We start from the raw sequence: 22,832 nt of genomic DNA, 5'->3' as shown, positions 1-22,832 counted from the left end.
TTGATAACTGATTGCGATCTTGCGTTAACAGAATACTTCTTTTAGTTCGTAAGACTTATTGATAAAGAAATGAGGGCTTGCATTAATAAAACATTCCTCAATTTTTGGAAAGGTTTTATTCATAACGAAGTGTGAGCTTGCGTTAAAAAATATTCCTCTTCGTTAACAAGAGTTTAATTTATTCATCAGTATATCAAAGGTGACTTTTTTATCTGAGTAGATGTAGAATAATTATCTTATGAGGAAATAAATATTTTAAAAGTTCTATACTTGTGAATATATCACAGAAAATAGCGAGGAAAGAAGCTTTACATATCAAACATTTTATTAACTTGCTTGGTTACTGGAACATTACTGCAGGTTTTGCATTAATTATGATTGTATTCCTTTAAGATACATTTATTATAATTTAGATTCGACGAATGTTAAAATGTTTAAAACACTATTAACGAACGCAGGTTTTAGTAAAATCTGTATGTGAATTTTTAAAATTTTCTCTGTATGACGTAATAATTAGTAAACAGGATCATGCTCATAATCATGGGTAGCAGTAAGAAGGGCATTACTGAGGCTGAAGTAATCCCATTGTGTGCTTTAGCCTTCCTTGTAACCCCCACACCCGGCAAAAGGTGCTTTCTTTTAAAGCTGTTCTTTTTCTAAACACTATTAGCATGTTGCACTCAAGATGTAAGATCCAACCCCTTCCTCCAATTGTTTATCTTGTCACCTCACCCCTCCGGGAAGGGCTGATATCGATTCTGCTCACAGTTTTCATTCTCGACGTATTTCATTTAGATTAAAAGTCGTATGAGAAGTGTGCTTAGCCTTTGTTTTAATATTTATATGTATTTTCTAAACTTCAGGGTGTTGGAATGGTCTACCAGCAGAGGGTGCTGTAGAAGAGTGACAGTAGGAATTGGCCATGACTGCTATGGCAACGGCAATGGAAAGACATATACAACAAACCAATGAACGTCTCCAATGTATTAAAGAGGTAAAGCAGATTGTAAAGTGTTTAGAATAAGTGCATCAAACCTTGAAGCTGTAAAACTGGCCACATTTGATTGATAACAAATAATGCACCAGCAGACGGTAGAAAATAAAGTAAATGTGTATTTCGCTTTTAAATTAAACTTTCGAGATTTTGTACTAACAGTCATGATTGAAAGTGGCTAAATAATATCCTAAAATAATTTATTTACAACGCTGACTGAGTGACGTCGTAAAAAAATGTTTATTTACAATGTTGACTGGGTGACATTCTAAAAATGGTTTATTTACAACGTTGACTGACGTCCTAAAAATGTTTATTTATAAAGTTGAGTGAGTGACCTCTTAAAAATGTTTATTTACAACATTGACTGAGTGACGTTCTAAAAATATTTATTTACAACGTTGACTGAGTGATATAAAAATGTTTATTTACAACATGGACTGAGTGACTTCCTTAAAATGTTTATTTACAATGCTGACTGACGTCCTAAAAATGAACGTTGACTGGGTGATGTCCTAAAAATGTTTATTTACAACATGGACTGAGTGACCTCCTAAAAATGTTTATTTACAATGTTGACTGACGTCCTAAAAATGAACGTTGACTGGGTGACGTCCTAAAAATGTTTATTTACAACGTTGATTGAGTGATATTGTGTAAAAATCAAAAACTTATGGATTGTAACGTCATGTACCTTTTTTTATTGTGTCTATAAAATAATAACATGGCTTAGAATTCCTTTAACCAAAACGAATTCAGCAGATGATTTAATACAATTCAGTCGCAAATGTGTGTGTATTAAAGAAAAACTACTGAACATGAAAGTCCTGAAGGTTGCACTGTAACAGCCCCAATCACGAACACATTCATGCTCGTACAATCAATATATCACAAGCATATTCATTTATGCTGCGACTTGATAAAATATAGTCCACATTGTTCTAAAACTGTAATTTAATGTGTGTGTTATGCTTGTATTCTGTTTTGTTAGGAGTGGGTATTTTCCATACCAAGGTTAAAAATCTAAATGACTGTTTTAGACGTCGATAATTATGGGCTTGAACATTGCACCTGGTTGTAATTTTAACTCTCTCACTTAAATGTAAGCCTTACAATTGGTATTGGTCTTGTTTAGTAGATGATTCTCCGATAAGGACAGATGCAATTATTATTTTACCGCTCTTTAGTTTGTATTTGAGATCATAGTTATTTTTATAGCTAGGTCGTTTAGTATAATATATAAATCATGCTATTATTATGATTTATTCATATCCAGAACACAGGAATGAATTTGATATAGAAAAACTAATATGTTTTCGAAAACAACAACAACATGATTTAATACATTACAAATTAAAATGTCTTTCTTTCCTTGTCGTCACTTCTAAATATAGAACACTTTATTTAATTCAAATTATTCATAATTTGAGACTTATTATTTCATTTTCAAATGGCTTGTTTGTTTGTTTAAAGTCACAATGAGCTATCTGCACTTTTTCCAACACGGGGAAATGAATTCCCATTGTAGCGTTGTACGTTTGTAAAATTAACACAGTCACACCTCGGGACAACTTAACCTGTGTTCCTGTGGGTCAGTGGTAAGTTTACGAACTTACAACGTTAAAATTCGAGGTTCGACACCCTGCGGCGGACAGAGTGCAGATGGCTTATTGTGTAGCTTTGCACTAAAACGTACGATTAACTGTGCTACCTCAGAAGGAGTGCTAAAATTGTCTCCATTGTGTTGGTAAGGAGAGATACGTGTTATGTAACAACTAGTCGCATGTGTTTGAAGTTTCCCGAATAATGAAAACACATTTCATAAACTACCCATCGATCATATATAAAGAGGTATAAATTGAAATAAGTTTGGAAAGATTCGACGAAGCGCAGCCTGAATTTAAGTTGTAATTATTACTGTTTTTTTTTATACATAAATATTCTACGTTTAAAGAGTTTTGCCTCTGTTTTTGCTAGAGCCGGTAGCGACTTAAGACGAGGTTTATGTATTGTCATTAGTGGTAATTTGTTGCCGCTCATCACCACGAAGAATTGCGGTGTCCATTAACTTGCAACAAGAACGAACACAGTTTAAATGAACTAGCCTATTGTATCGATTTCCATTATTCACTGGGCAAAATTGGATTGTATAACACTCGTCGACTCCAAGCTTCAGTTCCCAACGAACAGCGTGTCGTCCCTCGCAGTTTACACCGGTAACCTAGCAACTGAAGAACAAACATTATTAAGATTAATAGGACCGCAGTGCGAACAGCTCGACATCCCTCATTGTGTTACCGCAGGGATTCAACGAAGGCGACTTAAGTGAACGCTACTTGGCCACTGAGACTTGCAAAAAAGGTGACACGTGCCATTACCAGTTCATGCTCGGGCTTAACTGCTTGATCTGTAATATGATTTTTTTCAATGCTATGATTCCGCTAAAGAAAGCATTCTTCCACGAGAAACTTGTTCCGAATGCAGCGACATCTACTTGATTAAAGTAAAAAAACAAAACAAATGTTTTTGTTTCCGTCAGAGATTACGTGCTGTTGACTCGAAGGCTCAAAATCATTTTTTTGCCAAGTTAAAGTTATGAGTCGTTCTGTAAAATATTATGTTCTTTTTGTTTTGATTTTTGTAAAAGCACAAATTATAAACACTCATTTTTTCATAATTAAAAGTTAATTTGCATGCCTGCATATCACTTTCCCATCCAATTCTTAGACAAGCCTTGAGAGATACTCAGAAAGCAAAAGACCTGAAACAATATGCGTTTAATCTTTATAAAATAGTTACCACATTTCTTTGTAAATTAAAATGTTACTCTCTTGCATTCTTAACATTTATTTTTGTCCGTAAAAGCATATCAGCAAAACGTTCAGTCTGTTAGGGTTAACTTTTGCAGCAGAAACTATGGTAAAAAAGTATATTTACAAAGTAGCGAAAGATATCTTTTTTTTAATCCAAGAAAACCAATTTATTCAACATTAAGAAACGTATATTATGATTGCCATTTAAGAATGTGACAACGTTTATAATATTTTCTTACAAACATCTAAGTTGATTTGTCCACAAATATTAACAGATAAATTATTTTCGCTAGGGGGCTATCATTTCAGACACACACAAAATGTGGTTTTAACAAACCTTTCTCTCGTCGACTTCACCCAGGATAATTATCTAACATTTTCTGAGAGTGCACTTTCTACTGTTTTTTTTTAAAACTTCTCTTTAAGAATATAAACTAATGCCTCTAGGAGAGTATATATATCACGCACTTTATTTGATTTCTGAAAAAAAGAAATTTAATTTCTTATACAGAAAAGGAAGCTCCTAACTACGTGTGCTCCTTTGTACCTTGTATGAACTTTGCTGTGCAAAGTCGTAAAGTATCTCTGATGTTAACAAAATCTTAAAAGATTCAGTTGACTCTTCAGTGTGACTGGATCATCCCTTTTCAAAACGTTTAGATTATACACGCAGATAGTCTCAGCTCTGATGAGCGGCGGAGCTAATAAAGGAAACCATTACCGAGCGTCTGTCGCTTCAGTATGATTTAATGGAGCTTTAACAACTTCCATTCGAACCCTACCATCTGGTGATACGAGGTAACGTAGTGTATGTACATAGTCGGAGAAGAAATCAAATTAAAGTTTTTCAAAATAAAAACCGGGACTAGTGTTTCGTAAATTAAAAAAAAATTGATGAAAAAATATAAGAAAACCTTAAAAGAGTCGTTAATGTCATAGATATACTGGTTAAGAAAAAGTGCGTAGGAAGAAAGAAAGTTTAAATAGATTGTTTTAAGTCTAACAGTTGTAAACATGTGAAGGTCGAATATTAAATGATGTTTTCCTATTCTGTGTGATCTGTTTTAACGAAGATCCTTATTCGAAACGTAAGTCATATATGTTGAGACAATATATATCAACTTAAGACTAACATGGTAGCATATTGGATCATGTGGGTGGATTGGTAATTACATTAATTATTATTATTATCTTTAATCCAACAAATAAAGTCTGACAGTGAATGAAAACAAGCGGTAATTTATCTTAGCATCTCCAACTCTACCAAAATTATTCTTGCGAGCTTTAAATTTGAAGTAAGAAAATAGAACGTAAAATAAGACGTGGCGATTTAAGTATTAAGGTTAATAGGTAGAGAATTAAATTATAACACAGAAACGATACTTTCCAAACACCTAGGAATTTTTCAACGCATTTTCCTCTTTTCTCACAAAAAGTTTTATGTCAGTCTTTTTGTATTTGTGTTTTTGTTTTCCCGAGGGGCAGAGGTGAGACGAAATACGTAAAAAGGTATTTATGCGTCTTTTTTGTAAGACGCATGCTTGGTTGAGACTGGAGTGAGCCCCCCAGTGGCTCAGCGGTATGTCTGGGGACTTACAATGCTAAAATCCGGGTTTCGATACTCGTGGTGGGCAGAGCATAGATAGCCCATTGTGTAGCTTTGTGCTTAATTTAAAAAAACCAACAAAAACAAACAACTGGAGTGATGCTACTAATAAATACATTAAGAATGAAATATAATTATGTTTTCATCTATAACAGTTGTCGTTCATCAATATCACCTGTCGTTTGCATTTCCGCATGGCCATAAAAGTAAACAAACGTGACCTATAAATAAACAGCATTTTATATCTTAAGTAGATTTCAATGAAGAAGAGAGAGTATAGTGTAAACGACACCATCTATGTTAGGTCATTACTATCAAAAACTGACTTTACAGAGATCTAACTGGCGTTAGAAAGACAGAAATTGCCTTTCATTTCTTCAAGTAAGTTATATTTAATATGTGAAACAAAACAACTGAAATACACCCTTGTGCAAATTAATTGAAAGAAATGGTCATTTTACAATATTTTCAGCATGGCGGCCGGTGTAGGCTCGCTGGATCCACTGATTTTCTTTAATAGTCACTTTTTCACACAGACGGTGTCATTAGCTGTGTTTTGCAGTATGGTCGATCTATTTTTGGAATATATGACGAAATTTTGAGGAATATTACGTCATTCGAAATCGCGTTAGAAGGGCAAGGGGACCAGTCAAAAAACAACTTCTTACCAACTCAATGAAGAAAAACGGTATCAATGGGGTCTGAAATACAAGAACTGGACGCAAGAACAATGGAGGAAGGTGTTATTCAGTGACGAGACTCATTTTTTCGTACGGGGTCAAAGAAGTCTGCATGTTCGCAGATCTCCAGGTGAGAAACTTTGAGAATCTTACATCAATGAGTTCGTAAAACATCCCTTGAAGATTGATCTGGCATTTTTCAGCAAAATCTGGCTCCGTGCCACACATCGAAACTTGTGAAGAATTTTATGACTACAACGCAAATAAAGGTGCTGGATTGGCCTGGAAACTCTCCGGACTTAAATCCTATTGAAATCCTATTGGGCGATTTGTAAAGAAAGACTTCCGGGAAAAGACTCTACTACGAAAGATAAGCTAATTGAGACCATATTTGAGGTGTGGTACCGCGATCCAAAACTTAGTAAAGATTGCAGTCAACTCATTGATTCGATGCCAAAGCGGATTAATGATCTTCTGAAAAATAAAGGCGGTCATATCATGTATTAATTTGTGAGTAATTTTTGGATTCTCAGAAATAAAACGCAAAAAATTGAAAAAATCGTAATTTTCCGTCTTGTTTCAATTAATTCGCACAAGGGTGTAGTTTACGGTTAAACATTTTTAAATCACTAGAACAGCATTTTAAAAATTAAACCTGGATTTGTTTTAGACACATATTACATTAGATTCACTTTTTATCAGATAGGGAAAATATTTTTTTATTTCTATTGTCCCTTCTGCTTTCGAGGCACATCGCCCACAAAATTCTATATGACACCAAAGACACGTTGTCTATTCTTTCGTCTGGAAAAATAGATAAAAAAATTCCGAACATAACTTCAAAAAGAGTGCCCCACTCTGATTTGATAGCTAAATTTTGAATTTTCTTTGATTTATGTAATTTTGATACGGGGACTAACTTTGAAACCCAAAATTAACTTTGAGTTACCTTTGTACATAATTAAATATTACAGTCCCTTTTACTTCTAAAATGAAAACACCCACAGAGAAAAGTTATATCATTTATAAATCCTCCCAACCTCTCGATGGCTAGGCGATAAGCTCGAGCGAGGGCCTACAATGATATGTTTGGGTGTTATTATTTGTGCTGGTTTCAGCACACATAGCCTATTCTGTGCTAACTAAGATTAACATTTTATTTTTCTTAAACTTATGATACTTTGAGAAGATATAATAATAAACGCAAATCTTATGAAATCAAATGACCCGAATAATCGTCAAATGAAAAGATGTAGAAAGTTTGGTCAAAGCTAATTTAAAAGAGAAACTTATATAATTAGTGAAATCAAACACCCACAACTGGGCTTGATATGACATAAAAACGCTAATGTATAACAAGGTAGGAAACAGTTATTAATTACGTAAAAAATGCATTCGATGATATCATATGTGAAGGTAAATATATTAACATTAGTCACACTCGAGTATAGAATACCACATGCACAAAGTCAGTCGTAAATGATTATAATAGTGACTTAGAGTTAATCGTAGAATGTTAAAATTATTTAGAAACGTATATATGCGTACTATGGTTTCAAATGCAATTATTTTTATTGAATGAAAGAGCGAGTGTTGTAACGGCGGTTCCGCTAATCGAAGTTGACGATTCCCGCCTCACCCGGACAATTTCTTGTCGTTTTGGTAATTAGTAGCTAGCTGAATCAGACGTTACCTAAAGGGCGTCAGCGGCTTGGTTACAACTTTGTGACGGAAGACAGAACACGAACCACGTGAGGAAGATCAGTTTATTGATTGGATTTCGGGTCGATACTACCATAAACTTGCCCTTGTAAGCTGAAGCTTTGATTTACGTCATCGTTTCTTTGCTTTGTTTTCCTCAGTGTTTGTTAGTTACGTGCTCTTTGTAGACAGTCAAATATGAACTTCTATAGATTGTATCTCTGACTTTGTACACTGATATACATACTATTGCCCTTGTTTCATATTGTCTCACTGGTTCTGTAAACTGATTATATGTATTGTTTTTCTAATTCAATACTGACTTATTGGTCCTTTACACTCATTACATATCTGGTTGTTCTGGTTCTGTACTCTTCCACTGATTCTGTACACTGATCACTCATATTGTTTCTCCAGTTCTATATACTGTCTTAAATTATATAACGATTTTTTTGAAAATGATACAAATGATTTATGGTACGTTGGAAACTGAATTTTACACATCAACAGAACATAACTTGTTATTACGTGGCTACAAAATTTCGGGTTTATATATATATTATAATTTTTGTGAAAAAAAATCAAAAAGCAGTATTTAAGCAAACTTTTATATGCCCACAAATGTTACATAAAATCAAACATTAGCTTTTACAGCTGTTCTCGTTCATCTATTTTGTTAACATTTATCTTATGGTCTCCAGTTTCTTCTTTACTGCCCCTATATCGTGAATATCTCTTTTTAACACAAATCACGCTGTATATTGTTAACAGTGTAATCGTGGTTGGCAGTTTCTTAATATATTTAACTATTATAGCTAACCTGGTATTTGTTTTTCCTTTATGCGAAAAAAGTTAGGAACCAATAGTAATACCAATCGTGACATTAAACCACTGTGATGATTACTAAAGAAATTAAATTAATATATATTTGTGGATGTTCTGTTTATTTTTATGTTGGTCTGTTACTTACTACTCCTGTAATCAGTTTCAAAAATGAATTCTTCTAACCTTTTACTTTAATACTTAGATAACGTTACAGGATTCACTTTAATTATCTTGACATAAAAATATACAATACTTGATTGCACATAGAATATTTTCTGCAATGTAATAAAATAAAGATGGGTTGCTGTGTTATTAAATAATATGTAAGTATTCAAAGTTGTACTTAACACACAACTTTACAATAAAGCTTGTATAAAATTTTCGTTAGAATATTTAGACATGTAATTTTAAAACTTGAGATAATTATATCTTATGTTTATTGTTTTTATAAGAATAATAAATTTGAATTATCGACCACACTACGTGTATATCAAGAAAAGCAGAACATTGACATAAAATTTTGTCAAATTATAAATCAGATACTGACATTCTGAAGCTGTTCTGGAGAAACTGGGGAGGAAATGGAGCCTTTATGTGCTTTCAGATTTATTAGCAAAGTTTTCAGAAGATAAAAAAATAGTCAAAGAACTGTTAAACGTTTCGGTGAAACGAAGTTTGTCGTTTTTAATTTTTTATTTGTTTTTGCTCTTTATGAGCATTTAGTGTATTTCTTCCTTTCTTTTTTTAAATTATATATCTTGAATTTTCCAATAGTTTTGTTTTGATAGGCAAAAAAAAGAGAAATATATTTTGTTCAGGCTAGTCGTGTAACATATCGCTTTTTGGCCTTTTAACTGGTTGGTGTATACGAATCATTTGGAAGGCATTTCAGGTAATGATTTTAGCACTGAATATATTTAATTTCCCTCGGGTTTATTATAACGCAGGAGTGTTTGTTAATTAAGAGAGAGAGACAAAAACAAAACAGAAGATAAAACCGAGTTTTACGCTCGTTTTCATTATGATTTTGGAATTTATTCCCTTCTTATTCATACATATGGGGTGTTAATAAAAGGATAATATATTGTTTTACTGACGGGTTGACGAGTGGTCTTGAAAAGTGATATTCGAAAAACGAAAAACGTACTTTTCCCATGGAGTATGTACATTGAACCTTTCCCGGAACTCGTATCCAGTACAGACTTGTTATGTGAAGTGACATATTTGAAATTGCTTTCTCGATCGTGACAATTGTAACTACACTTTACGGGATTTTCTATAAAAGTTAATAACAGCATGTCTACAATACGTACTGAAAAGCGTTTGTAACATACCTTGTTACAAGCACACACATCCACTCAATAATTAGTGGGCCAAAGTTAAGCGGATTGAAAAGTAAAGTTCAAGTAATTCTATACAATGTGCAAAAGGAAAACAATTACAGAGTTTTGTTTTTTAAATATGCAACCTTGAATTCAAATGTTAGCGTTTAATAACATTCACTTCCACTTCTGAGAAACTCGAGTGCAGGAGGGTATTTATTTATTTTATTTTATTTTATTCCAAGCTAAGAAAAACTAAATGGAATAACTAATTGTGTTCTTCGTACAAATCAATATAATATAGCGACCCCCAACATATCACATTATTTATCACGACATGAAAAATTCATTGTTCCTATTGCTTCTCACAGCATCGTGGCATGGTGCGATTTGGTCCTGATCCATCTTGATACTGTGTACACCTATAGTTGCTAAGTGACGCAGTACACGCAGCAACTTGTACTTCCAAAGCCGAGAATGTTTCTGGGGTTTATGGAAAATGTCATAGAGCTGTATCTAAAAGAAATATTTCCTTAACAATATGTTTAGGGTATCTTAAATAATGACAGTTATTTATAACGTCTGAATATAATTCACAATATGTCTTCGTTATTCTTAAAAGAATATTGTGTAAACATTTTTATTAAAAATACAACTTTCATATACTGAATTTAAAGAAGTATAGTGAAAGATACTGTGGGAAGCCATGATGAGCTTTTAGCGACCTCTGTATTATAACATCCAAATAACTAATAGTATATACTTGTATATATATTTTTTCATATATTTAACTTTTTCATTACACATGAAGTTCGTGATGAAGAAACAGACAATATAAATTTACTATTCTATTAATTGTTTAATGAAAAACTTTAAAATAAATATAAATATATTTTTTAAGTTTAACTCACCTATCCGTTCATTCCTTCACGTTTGCTTTTGTTCGTCAACTGTAAAGTTGCCTCTTCTGTTAAATGTCAAAGATCATATCGTAAATTAAATTGCTTACATCTATGAGAATTGAAAACTCGAACTGAAAGTAGCAAACGAGAGAGGCTATTGGGATAGGTTTAGAAGAAATAAACGAGACCATAACAAATAAATTCTGATCACGAGGTGGCAGTTTATAGGCTCGTCAATGTTGTAGAGTAAATTTGTATTCAACGTGAGGTGCGTACCAATATAATGTCTCTTGTGAATTATTTCCAGTGTCTACTGAGAATACTCAAAATAAATTTCAAGATGTTGGTAATTCTGTACAGACTGAGAGAAAATTTAACACCTGAAGCCACAAGCATTTCTTTTGAGGAGATATAATGTTTCACGACTTTAGGAGAAAACTGTATGCTCAAAGAACGAATGTATTTGATAAAAAATATTAATGTATTTTATAAATATTTAACAAATCATTATTTACCTTACTTTTTTTCATTATTCACCCTTCTGAGTTCCTGATAATTCATGTTACATAAGTATTAAATTATTATTTATTTTTCTGGTTAAATGAAGGTGGTTTGGAAAATTTTCATCATTCAAAATGTATAAGTAAAAATCACCATATTTTACATGGGGGATGAAGTATATGAAATTTTGTTTGGTCAAAACTAGGAAATGAGGACACAATTGCTGTTTGCTTGTTAAGCACAAAACTAAACAATGGGTTATTTATGTTTTCCCCACCATGGGTATCGAAACCCGGTTTCTAGCGTTGTAAGTTAACAGACATGCGGCCTTGCCATTGGGGATAGGCAACACAGAACAAATAAACTTACCTCTGCTACCAGTGTATTTCAAAGTTTTTTATTTACTCGAAAGGGGGCCTAAAGTTGCCTGAAAGGGTCACCTGTTTTAAACATTCAAATGATTAAACAGTAGTTTATTGTCTTTCAGTCAGTAAACACTAACCTGATGTCTCATAAAGAATTGTCGTGAAGTCAACAAAACGTGCACTCTGTAGACAACAACACCAAATGACATATGTCCTTCAAAAGCAAGAAAAAATATTCATTAGTCATAATTTTGGTTTTACTTATTCTTATAAAGAACATTTTAGGGGGTTCTGCAGAACTACAGCTAGAATATTGATATACATACAACACTAACATGACGTGTAGACGTACTGTTGTACATAAGAAAACTGTACTTGGCACCACTGATCATATTTTATTTCAAAGAATAGAGTTTAGTGATTTGAAATATGCATATGAGCGAACATAATGAGGTTATAGTGTGAAGTCATTTATTATTATTATTTTCTCTTCTACGCTAAATATATTTTAAACTTCTTTCGGAATAATACAAAAATTTGGATGTTTTTACATATCGAAATTAAAAGGAATATCAAACTGTTTTGAATTTCGCGTAAAGCTACATGAGGGCTATCTGTGCTAGCCGTCCCTAATTTAGCAGTGAGATTAGAGAGAAGGCAGCTAGCTAGTCATCACCATTCACCGCCAACTCTTGGGCTATTCTTTTACCAACAAATAGTGGGATTGACCGTCACATTATAACGCCCCCACGGCTGAAAGGGCGAGCATGTTTGGCGCGACCGTGATGCGAACCCGCGACCCTCAGATTACGAGTCGCATGCCTTAACACGCTTGACCATGCCTGGCCTTCAGGAAGGGTTAAAGTAACATGGAAGATTATGCTTGAACAAGGAGAAACATAATGTAAAGTGATACTGGAAATGTAGTGAATCAAATTATGAATACTTCTGTGCTGCACGCAGCATTAAATATCCATAACTGAAGTGACATCTTCATGGGTCAAGAAAACTGAGAGTCGAATGAAAACGTACAACTTTAAATAAAGCCGTTCTCTTCTTCAAAATGTACAGATGTAAGACAGTTTCAGAATTAAGGTGTAGTTACTGAAAGAATTGAACATATGTGGAAAAACTGACTTATCTTCAAGTGAAATAAGAGAAAACTTGAGAGACATTATCCTAACATTATCGTGGTATTTCTAACTTGAAAAGTTACAAGAAGAAATGATACACTGGCGAAAATATACAGCCAACTGCAAAAGCATATTATGGGTTTTTTTTCTATACATTGCAATAAAGTTGACAAGCCAAAGCACGTGGAAGAAAAAAAATTGAGGAAACCTTTAAACTATTTGTTTCCTTAAGTATGACTATGTAAAGATTAAATAAAAATGAAAAAAAATCAAATAATTGACTAGATATATAATTATCTTTTCTACACACTGAGCACCACACCAGATTTGAAATTTCGTTTGCAGCAACGATCTTCCAAAAAGCTGTTGGAAAATCTGTTCATGATACTCAAGACGTTCTTATTTTGGGCAAAAATTAGCACGAAAAAGACCAAGCGTTAGAAACAATTGCAGAAATAGTACCACGAACCATGTAAAAACAAGCGAGTTCAACAATTCTAGGTTAGAATTTTATTGGTTTCTTTTTTTAGCAGAATACATTACTCCTGATTTCACCTATGTGGAAAACACTGACAGTGTTTAGTTAAAAGAAACTCATGTACATACATTTTAACACTGTTAAAACTTATCAGAGGGTATAAATGTACATAAGTTTGATCATAATCAAGGAATGTTTCGGAAGCTCACGTTGGACCGTACAGAAAAGTATGCAGTCATAATTATCTATACACCAACATTTTACAACACTCATAAGAAATACATTAACTATGTAGGCCTGGCATGGCTTGATTATTAAGACTCGCTGACTTTCAATCAGCGGGTCGCAATTTCGAATGTTGTCACCGAACATGCTTGTCCTTTCAGTCTAGGGAGTATTATATGTTTGGACAATCTCACTTTTCGTTGGTAAAAAAGTAGCCCAAGAGTTTTTGGTGGGTAGTGTTGATTAGGTGTTTTCCCTTTTGTCTATCACTCCTAAATTAGGGACAAATTGCTCGTGGCCCGGCAAGGCGAGGTGGGTTAAGGCGTTCAACTCATAATATTAGGGTCGCGGGTTCGAATCCCTGTCGTACCAAACATACTCGCCCTTTCATCCGTAGGGGCATTATAAGTGACGGTCAATCCCACTATTCGTTAGTAAAATAGTAGCCCAAGAGTTGGCGTTAGGTGGTGATTAGTAGCTGCCTTCCCTCAAGTCTTACTCTGCTAAATTAGGGACGGCTAGCGCACATAATCTTCATGTAGCTTTGCGCGAAATTCCAAAACAAACAGACAGATAGCACAGATAACCTACGAGTACTTCGCGAAATTCCAAAAACAAGCTAACAAACTGTGAGGTAATGAAATGAATCATCTGTTTAATATACAACGTAGTTTATTTTTAAATAGATATATCATGTTGAGAGAAATATCTCGAAGGTATTGGATTTATTAACCAGACAGGGACAATCAAGTTTTCTCGTCACCACAAAATGAAGATATCACAATTGCTAATTGCATCTCTAGATGCTCCCAAATCACACTTTCTATTAAAAAAAAATGAATTGTGGATATTGCTGTAAATAAAATACACCCAAAATTACTGTATTTTCTTCTTCTCCAGTGGGTCAGCGGTATATCTGTAGGTTTTTAGCGCCAGAAACCGGGTTTCGACACCTGTGTGAGCAGAGTACAGAAACCAGTGTTGTGTAGCTATGTCTTAATTATGAGCAAATAAACTTTGGGGTTATTCACCCTAACTGTAGTATCTCGTAAGCAGAAAAAAGGAGTCATTATACTATATTCTGGTGCTATTTGTAGCTTGGTATTGGCGTTTGTATGAAATAATTATAAACCAATATAAACTAAAGAAGCATGCTAATGTCCTTTTCTTTTCAGCATCGTTTTTTTGTAAACCTTTATAAATGTTTAACTCGGCATATTTTTCTTCTTTTTTACCTAGGCATTAGGGTCACCAAGTGGGTTCCAGAGTGCAGCGAGAGAGCTGTTGGAGTGGTGTAGCGACTCACGAGCTTTCCAGAAGGTTTTTGAACAGAACCTTATTAACTGCCTAACGGTATGTAGGGTATTTTTTACCTTTTCAAAGTACAATGTTACTTGTATTCTGTGCCTGAATAACAATCACTTATCGGCCCGGCATGGCCGAGCGCGTTAAGGCGTGCGACTCGTAATCTGAGGGTCGCGGGTTCGCATCCCCGTCGCGCCAAACATGCTCGCCCTTTCAGCCGTGGGGGCGTTATAATGTTATGTTGGTAAAAGAGTAGCCCAAGAGTTGGCAGTGGGTGGTGATGACTAGCTGCCTTCCCTCTAGTCTTACACTGCTAAATTAGGGACGGCTAGCACAGATAGCCCTCGTGTAGCTTTGTACGCAATTAAAAAAAAGAAGAAAAAAGAAATAATGTGTAAATATTTCGTATATGTCTACGAACTTGCTTGTCTGGATCAGATATCACTTTCAATTCATCTGGAATTAGATTTCGATATTAACAATCACAAAATATTGTTGCATTTCACGTCATTTTTTTTTTCTGTAGTGTGCACATGAAACTCCGAAGACGCAACGTAGTCTAGAAAATATGAAACATTCCTTAACAATTTGATAAACATATTTAACGTTTCCATGAGAACACGTGCGTTAGTTTTATCTTTTCCCATGTTTTGAAGACAGAAAAAACATAAGTAATTCTTTGAAGGACAACAAATTAGTGTATCCTTCACTTTGCCTGCATCGCGTGCATCATCACCCATGCGTCACAAACCACGCAATCAGGTCTAGTCCAAAGAGGCTAATTGTGGCTTTAGTTTCTAAGTCTAATGCCAGAGAAATCCCTGTTGAAATAATTACTAGAATATATTAAAGATTGCCTGCCACTATTAAATGTAGCGTCAGCTTTATGTATGCAGTACAGTGAAGTGGGATAAGGCATGTCATAAAAACCTAAGCATCTGACTAATTAAAAAAGTGTTAAAGCAAGGACAATAATTATTTTACAAACGTCATAACTTATCCATATAGAAATAACTATTTTCAATAACTATGCAAAAAAATTTGTAATTACCGCTTCAAGTTTTACTTATTTTTTATTGTAAAGAATGAATAATATTTTAATACAAATAAGATATTGAAGGGCATGGCATGGCCAGGTGGTTAAAGCACTCGACTCGTAATCTGAGGGTCGCGGGTTTGAATCGCCGTCACACTTAACATGCTAGCCATTTCAGCCGTAGGGGCGTTATAGTGTGTCGGTCAAACCCATTATTTGTTGATAAAAGAGTAGCCCAAGAGTTGGTGGTGGGTGGTGATGACTAGCTGCCTTTTCTCTAGTCTTACACTGCTAAATTAGGGACGATTAGCAGAGATAGCCCTAGTGTAGCTTTGCGCGAAATTCAAAAACAAACATAATATTAAAATGTATTTCATTCCTGTGCAAAAAAACATACAGTCCATTTAAAACCCCTTTACCAAATCAACATATATTGTTTATGTATTAGATCTAGCCAGAATAAAGGAAATGTACAAAAGTAACAAGTACAGTTTCGGTGTTGTTAAAGTAAGAGTAGGTTTAAAAGTAAGACGAAAAGAAAGTATCATATGTTATAATAGTTCTAATTATTTACGCTTTTTTGTTTTGATGAAATAAATGTTCATGTACGCCGCCTGGTTGAGAAAGTCGCTTTAACAAAAATCAGTTCTCACGGCAGATGACGCCTGGAGAAGAGAGTCGGCGTGGAATACGACAGGATGTAGAAATAATTTACCTGTAACGTTATTACCTTGAACCCAATAAGTAGCTATTGTGTTACTCATCGTCGTAAGATCACTGGAACAAGGCTTATTACCACTACAGGTTGTGGTGTTTTGACCACAAAAGTTTACAAAATGTCTGGGGTGTTTGCCCTTTTGTATTTGTTTCTTATAAATATATATTTTGTTAAACCATGAAGTGAGTTTAGTGGATAAGTCATTCGTAAGAGGGCGTCAGCAACTAATGGTCCCCCTTTTTTTAAAACAACCTTTCACCCTGGAAACATCGAAGTGTGAATGAGGTATTCGACTCACTTTCAAATTTTTATAATCTATCAACAAGTTAGAATATTATATAGAATTAGAATATAAGTAATTCATTGTTCACATTATTGCTGAAATGAAACTATCTTATTAAAAACAATATATGTATTTTTGTTACGTAGCGTTTGTTCAACAAATAAATAGTTGTAAACCGTCAATCCTCTTGTAACCAAATGATTGAGCTTTTGGTCCTTTAACTGTGAGGTTTAAATAAGATATAACATATAAAGTGATTTTTTTCCCGTTATATGTTTATTTGGCATAAATGAGGTTGTACGTTAAGGTTATTTTAGTATACTTGGACTGTGGTTCGCTTCCTGTTGCCGCAAAAACGTGCTCCGTACTTTGGAACCATGAAGGTTCAAATTTCACTAATCAGTGAAACAAGTGTAGCTTAAGAGCTGGCGGCGGTTGATGTTGATTAATTACCTCCCCTTTAGTCCGTAGGCACAAAAGTAAAAGCAGTTTTTGGCGAAAATTTAAAACAAAATGTTTGTTCTTTTTTACACCAAATTATAAAATAGTATTTTTTTTCATACTTCGTGAATACTTAGAACAAACAGTTGAAACACTTGAGGTACTTACTATATGTTTATCACTCACCAACGTTCAGAGGGTGAGACCTTTGCCGTTGAGTAACAGTTTTGATAATAATTATCGTTGTTTTTTCTATATAGCTTCGATAAATACCCTCATAAAAAGGACGAAACAAATTCGACAAATATAATTGTAAATTCATTTCTAAAATAAGTATATAAAGTATTCAAGTAATGACAGCGCACACGCTAAAGTTGCTTCGATTTTATTGTAATGATTCTAGGTGATATTGGAGTAATGTCACCAATACCTCGTTTTAAATAGAAACATTTTAAAATGTCGCATAGAATGATTGGTTCATTTTAAGTTTTGTTTTTTTACGTTACTTGAGAAACTGTTTCTACAATCGATATTTCGAACGAATTATTGTTAAAAACTGTCGCTTTCGGTGCCTTATGTGTTCGTGGAATTGAAAGTTAAGGTAATATGTTAGTTTGAATATTTAGTGTCATAGAAACAGACATAGAAACCGTGACTCAACATTATCATGGGAAAAAAATCTAAGTCTGTGCGCCCAATTGATTTACTTTTAACGAAACTGAACTAAGTAATTAAAACACCTGGTGTTGTGTTTTAAAAGAACGAATCAGATCGTTGGATTGTGGAATACGTGTCATTTCAAAGATTAAAGCAATCAAACCAATAACTTGCTTGTGTCGGATCCTTTTAAAAAACTTAAGTCTTAAAACTTTACAATGTGTATTGCAAGGTAAAATCTGTATGGATACATTACTTCACCTTTGTGTTATATTGGACTTGAAAATAAATAATTATTGAACTTTGTGCCATTTATCTTTTCCTGTAATGCCATTTTAAGGCCCAAATGCATTTCATGGAAACAAACAGTCAAAGAGCGAATGTTGTTTATTTTTGACATATTTTACGTTGAAGAGCAGTACCAAACTGCTGTAAAATCTGGCCCCAATATGTACATAAATAGTTGTCTAATTAATGTTATTACGCAATACTCACGAATTGTAAAACCCTAAATTGGCTCGTAATAAATCCAGTAATTACTGGTGGAGTCGTTGGACCCTCTTTGGTTTTCTGACAGTTTTTCTAAACTATTTATATAACAAATTATTTGTGGATTCGCGTGTTTGTTAAAACTACTATCAGTGTTACAATTAAGTCCATTAAATATATTTTTTTTTTCCAGGAAATGGGTGATTTCTTTGCACTGAACGTTGTAACGGACAAAAAATATAAAACTTATCAATATAATGCAACATTTGTAGACCCTGTGTATGAATGGTATCGAAACAAATGTGTAATTTAAGGAATATCATTTTACGTGCAAAGTAGCATGATAAGTAATTTATGATGCATGACTTCGAACATGGACCTGATCTAAATTTAATGTACGGAGCTACACTTTTTTATATAAATTTTTAGCATTGAGTAAGTTAAACAACTCGAAGTTTGAGGAGCAGAAGGTATATCGAATAATGTTTAATTAAATCCAGCTTCTGATTTATAATCATGAGACTCTCACAAATCCGGAATAGTTTTTCTTCTTCAATGGCAGAGAGGTATGTCTGCGAGTTTAAAACGCTAAAAACTGGGTTTCGATACCCATGGTGGGCGGAGCACGATTATCCTTTGTGCAACTTTGGGCTTAATTACAGCAACAACAATCGTCTTAAGCTTATGAGTCGTAAAGAGTCATCATCAGGTAAAAATATTAAATCCTAGGAATGAACGTAAAGGTACTTGATATGTTTCACATCAACATACTGTCTTTGCTATATATTTTTTGTTTCTGTTTTCACTATTTTCAACAATATATTTCAATACTTTTCTTGTCCAAATTTTGTCTTTTAGATATGTGTATAATCCGTACAGTCAAAATGATTAAGAAATATAAACAAAGGTCCTGTGACTAACGTTGTGGTATGTAACCTTACAGTTGTCTGAAGAACCGTAACAGTTGTGTGAGGCATGCCTTTAACTAAATGTTGGCAGTTGCCTTGTATAATTTTTCTTTTTTGTAAATTTTGCCAGATGACGACAACTGGTAGGTTATAGCCCAATATTTCAGGTTACGTATCTGATCACAGAAATGATTTAAGGTCTAAGGTATTGGCTTTGGATGCCATTACAGAACATCGAAAATGATATTCTGTTACCAAGAATGGTTTTACGAGCTTTATTCATTTGAAACAATGCATTAATTACCTCTTGATAAAAAAAAAACACACATCGATATGGCCATTGAATACTTTAATATTTATGAACGTTTAGATGTATAGAGTTTTCACAGAGATACCTTACCTTATATGTATCGTGTACCACAACAGGGTAATGTATGGTTTGCATATCCTAGTTCTTTCATTGTACCAACATTCATGGATATAGCACACCACACTACTACCTCGATAGGAGCATGTTTACACATGTCCGTAGTGGATGTAGTAATTTGCTATAGGTTTGGACTTGAACAGTACATCTAACCTACCGAGACAATTTTTAAACGTTGTTTTATCACTTCGTGATACGTTGAATTATACCATTTTTAAATTTCGAACACATTTTAATCTCTCAAGTTACTGTAATTTGTAACATTTTGTAGATTTATGTAGTCGCTGATTGTTTTTGTGTTTATTGTTGAGCACCAAACTATACAACGGGCTATCTGTGCTTTGCCCGCCACGAGTATCGAAATGCGATTTTTTAGTGTTATAAGCCCCTAGATTTATCACTGAGCCAACAGGGCATCTGTCAGTACTCTATAGTTTGGTTTGTTTTGAATTGCGCGCCAAGTTACACGAGGGCTATATGCGCTAGCCATCCCTAATTTAGCAGTGTAAGACTGGAGGGAAGACAGCTAGTCATCACCACCCACCGCCAACTCTTGGGCTACTCTTTTACCAACAAATAGTGGGATTGACCGTCTCGTTATAACACCCCCACGACTAAGAGAGCGAGCATGTTTGGTGTGACGGGGATTCGAACCCTCGACCCTCGGATTACGAGTCGAGTGCCTTAACCACCTGGCCATGTCGGGCCTTAATTTTTTTTTCACGGGTTAATAATTTAATACGTATGTGGTGAACAGAATATTGGGAATAAGTGGGAAGAAAAATAAACCTGGAAAATAAAAACGGTGCATGAAACGTGGAATAAAATAAGCTGTAAAATACGATAAATTGTGTAAAATACTAGGTTTCAGACTTGGAATTTCAAATGTGTGGTAAAAAGTTACTTATCAAAATTTTCCCGATATTATAGTCGGTGATAAAAAATTAAAAATGCTCTAGTTTGTGTGAGTTTTGATTTTTAAGTTCATTTTAAAAGCGTTTTGCTATTAACATATATAACCTCTATACATATATATTTACATATATAACTTCTATACTTGTTATATTATCAAATTTTAAAATAATGTCATTTTATTACTTGCATTTCTTCAGTCATCAGTGTGAATAATTTGAGAGAATATTTTAACTGCGTTGGCTGGTGGACTGTTTCATGTTGTTTGTTTTTAGGATATTCACGTAAAGCTACTCGAGCGATCTGTATTAGTCGCCCTCAGTTTTCAACCATTAGACTAGAGGGAATGTAAATAAGTTATTCAATAGCGTACACCATCTTTTCTTGGATAATCTTTTCTGACTAAATAGTGAAATTTGACCGTCGCCTTCAAAATGCACACACAGTTCCCAAAACGTGTAGTGCGATTATGGTATGACCAAAACATTATATACTTTGTAACAATCAAAATCGTTATTATTAAGATAGAATACAAATACACTTAGCGCTATCCATCTGAGAAATGCATGTTATATGAAACATCTACATATGCAATTTTTACACCGTGATGAGTAGCTGTCTAAACATGTACTGCATCACCTCCTGTGTGTTTCCTGTGGAAAGACAGTCTTCCTTCATCTATTCTCCAGGCAAACGACGAATACGAATCCTACCATCAGCTCAACAAGTGGAAACAAGAATCATCTTAAAAGACGACATGTTACCAGTGTCGTAACTGTAAGGAAAATGACGACGGCAGTAAAATCTTGCTAATATCAGTTTACAAAAAGTCCTTCTCGCAACATAACCTTGTTTGATCAGTCTCCTATTCACTGTTCTTCTGGATATCCTGGAATGAATGGTTATTGTCATTTCTTTTGTCGTAAGGTGTTGCAAGTTTTATTTCGATTTGATCTGTTAACCTGATCAAAACAAGGTCATCTGCAGCAGTAGATTTTGGCTTCTGTCAATAGAATTTCCTAGAACAACGTTTCCTATACTACGATGACGTTTCAGAATTCTGGATACAGTACACTTGTGGTACTCTGCTATTCTCGCAAAGTTCGTTTGCTTCATTCCATTTCTGGACAGTAGAACAATTCGTTGACCCATGACTTCTGATACGTGACGACACATGACTCAATAACAAGAATAGAGCAGTTGTGTGGACAAAGCGTTGATCTGTTGCGAAAAATATTATATCTAAAGCACACTCTTTTATACAAAACAAATGTGTGTGTGTGTTTTGATGAACAAGTGCCCGAAACTTACACAGACTAGTATAACAACTCATACACATTTGTTCGATCATACGATGCTTTTATTATTATTCGGGAATTCACTTAATATTTACTCGATGTATGTAGACAATAACATCAATATAGAACACTGCGCAAATATTTTTGCCAAGACTAAATATATATAAATATCTGCGTGTTCTATTTCTTTTTGCTGTAATGGGACGTGTACCAATGAACTTCCAGAACAAACCATCATATCATGATTTAGGTGTGTTTTTTATGTCAATCCATTGGAAAAGTTATGTGTTTAATTGTAGAGAATTAAATCTAGTTCACATCATAACAACTGTTTGTTCAGTTGGTGATATAACGCCTGGATCACTACTATTACTTTTCCTGTTTTCCTGAAGAGCCCTGAAGAATGGTATTGATGGCGCTGGATGTAGTAGATGTGTTTGACATATGAATACACATCTTTCTCTGCTTTCACTCAGAAATTTTTTTTAGAAATACATTCATACAAGGCTGGAAATGGTTAGACCTCTACTGATTCTGCTTTCGTATTAACCACGTGTCTGTTTGGTTAAAAGTAGGCCTGGCTGAGGAGGTTTCATATTATATACTGATACCCCATATGGAAAATATTCGTGTTTCCAAACCTTTGTTGAATGAAATCATCGCTGCATGGTAGTTATGTTCTGTACTGTGAATAAGAGGAAAAAAATATCACATAGGACCTGAAGAGCTTCTGCTACGCGACGTAGCGTATTTTAGCTCAAAGTTTTACCAAATTTGGTGATTCATTAGCTGAGCAAGCTTTAACTGTATCGA

At 34.1% G+C, this 22,832-nt stretch overlaps 1 protein-coding gene and 1 long non-coding RNA gene across 6 annotated transcripts in view; one reads left to right on the top strand and one right to left on the bottom strand.

Moving 5' to 3' along the window:
• Nucleotides 1-22,832, top strand: part of LOC143229454 (zinc finger MIZ domain-containing protein 1-like) — a 177,362-nt gene that overhangs the window by 90,946 nt on the left and 63,584 nt on the right. For all 5 annotated transcript variants that reach the window (XM_076461791.1, XM_076461789.1, XM_076461788.1 and 2 more), the window contains 2 exons: nucleotides 864-994; nucleotides 14,785-14,898. In XM_076461791.1, coding sequence (XP_076317906.1) covers nucleotides 923-994; nucleotides 14,785-14,898 — 186 coding nt within the window. In that variant the 5' untranslated portion in view covers nucleotides 864-922. The remainder of the gene's footprint in view (nucleotides 1-863; nucleotides 995-14,784; nucleotides 14,899-22,832) is intronic.
• The window catches only part of LOC143229455 (uncharacterized), a 28,571-nt gene continuing 15,371 nt past the window's right edge, over nucleotides 9,633-22,832 (bottom strand). The window contains exons 2-3 of the long non-coding RNA XR_013015879.1: nucleotides 10,853-10,908; nucleotides 9,633-10,457 (exon numbers count right to left, since the gene is read on the bottom strand). This is a non-coding gene — a long non-coding RNA (uncharacterized LOC143229455). The remainder of the gene's footprint in view (nucleotides 10,458-10,852; nucleotides 10,909-22,832) is intronic.

Source organism: Tachypleus tridentatus, chromosome 10 (assembly GCF_004210375.1).
Source record: "Tachypleus tridentatus isolate NWPU-2018 chromosome 10, ASM421037v1, whole genome shotgun sequence".
In the NCBI taxonomy this organism is placed as follows: domain Eukaryota; kingdom Metazoa; phylum Arthropoda; class Merostomata; order Xiphosura; family Limulidae; genus Tachypleus; species Tachypleus tridentatus.
The sequence above is the reverse complement of the archived record's forward strand: the minus strand, read 5'-3'. Positions and strand labels throughout refer to the sequence as shown.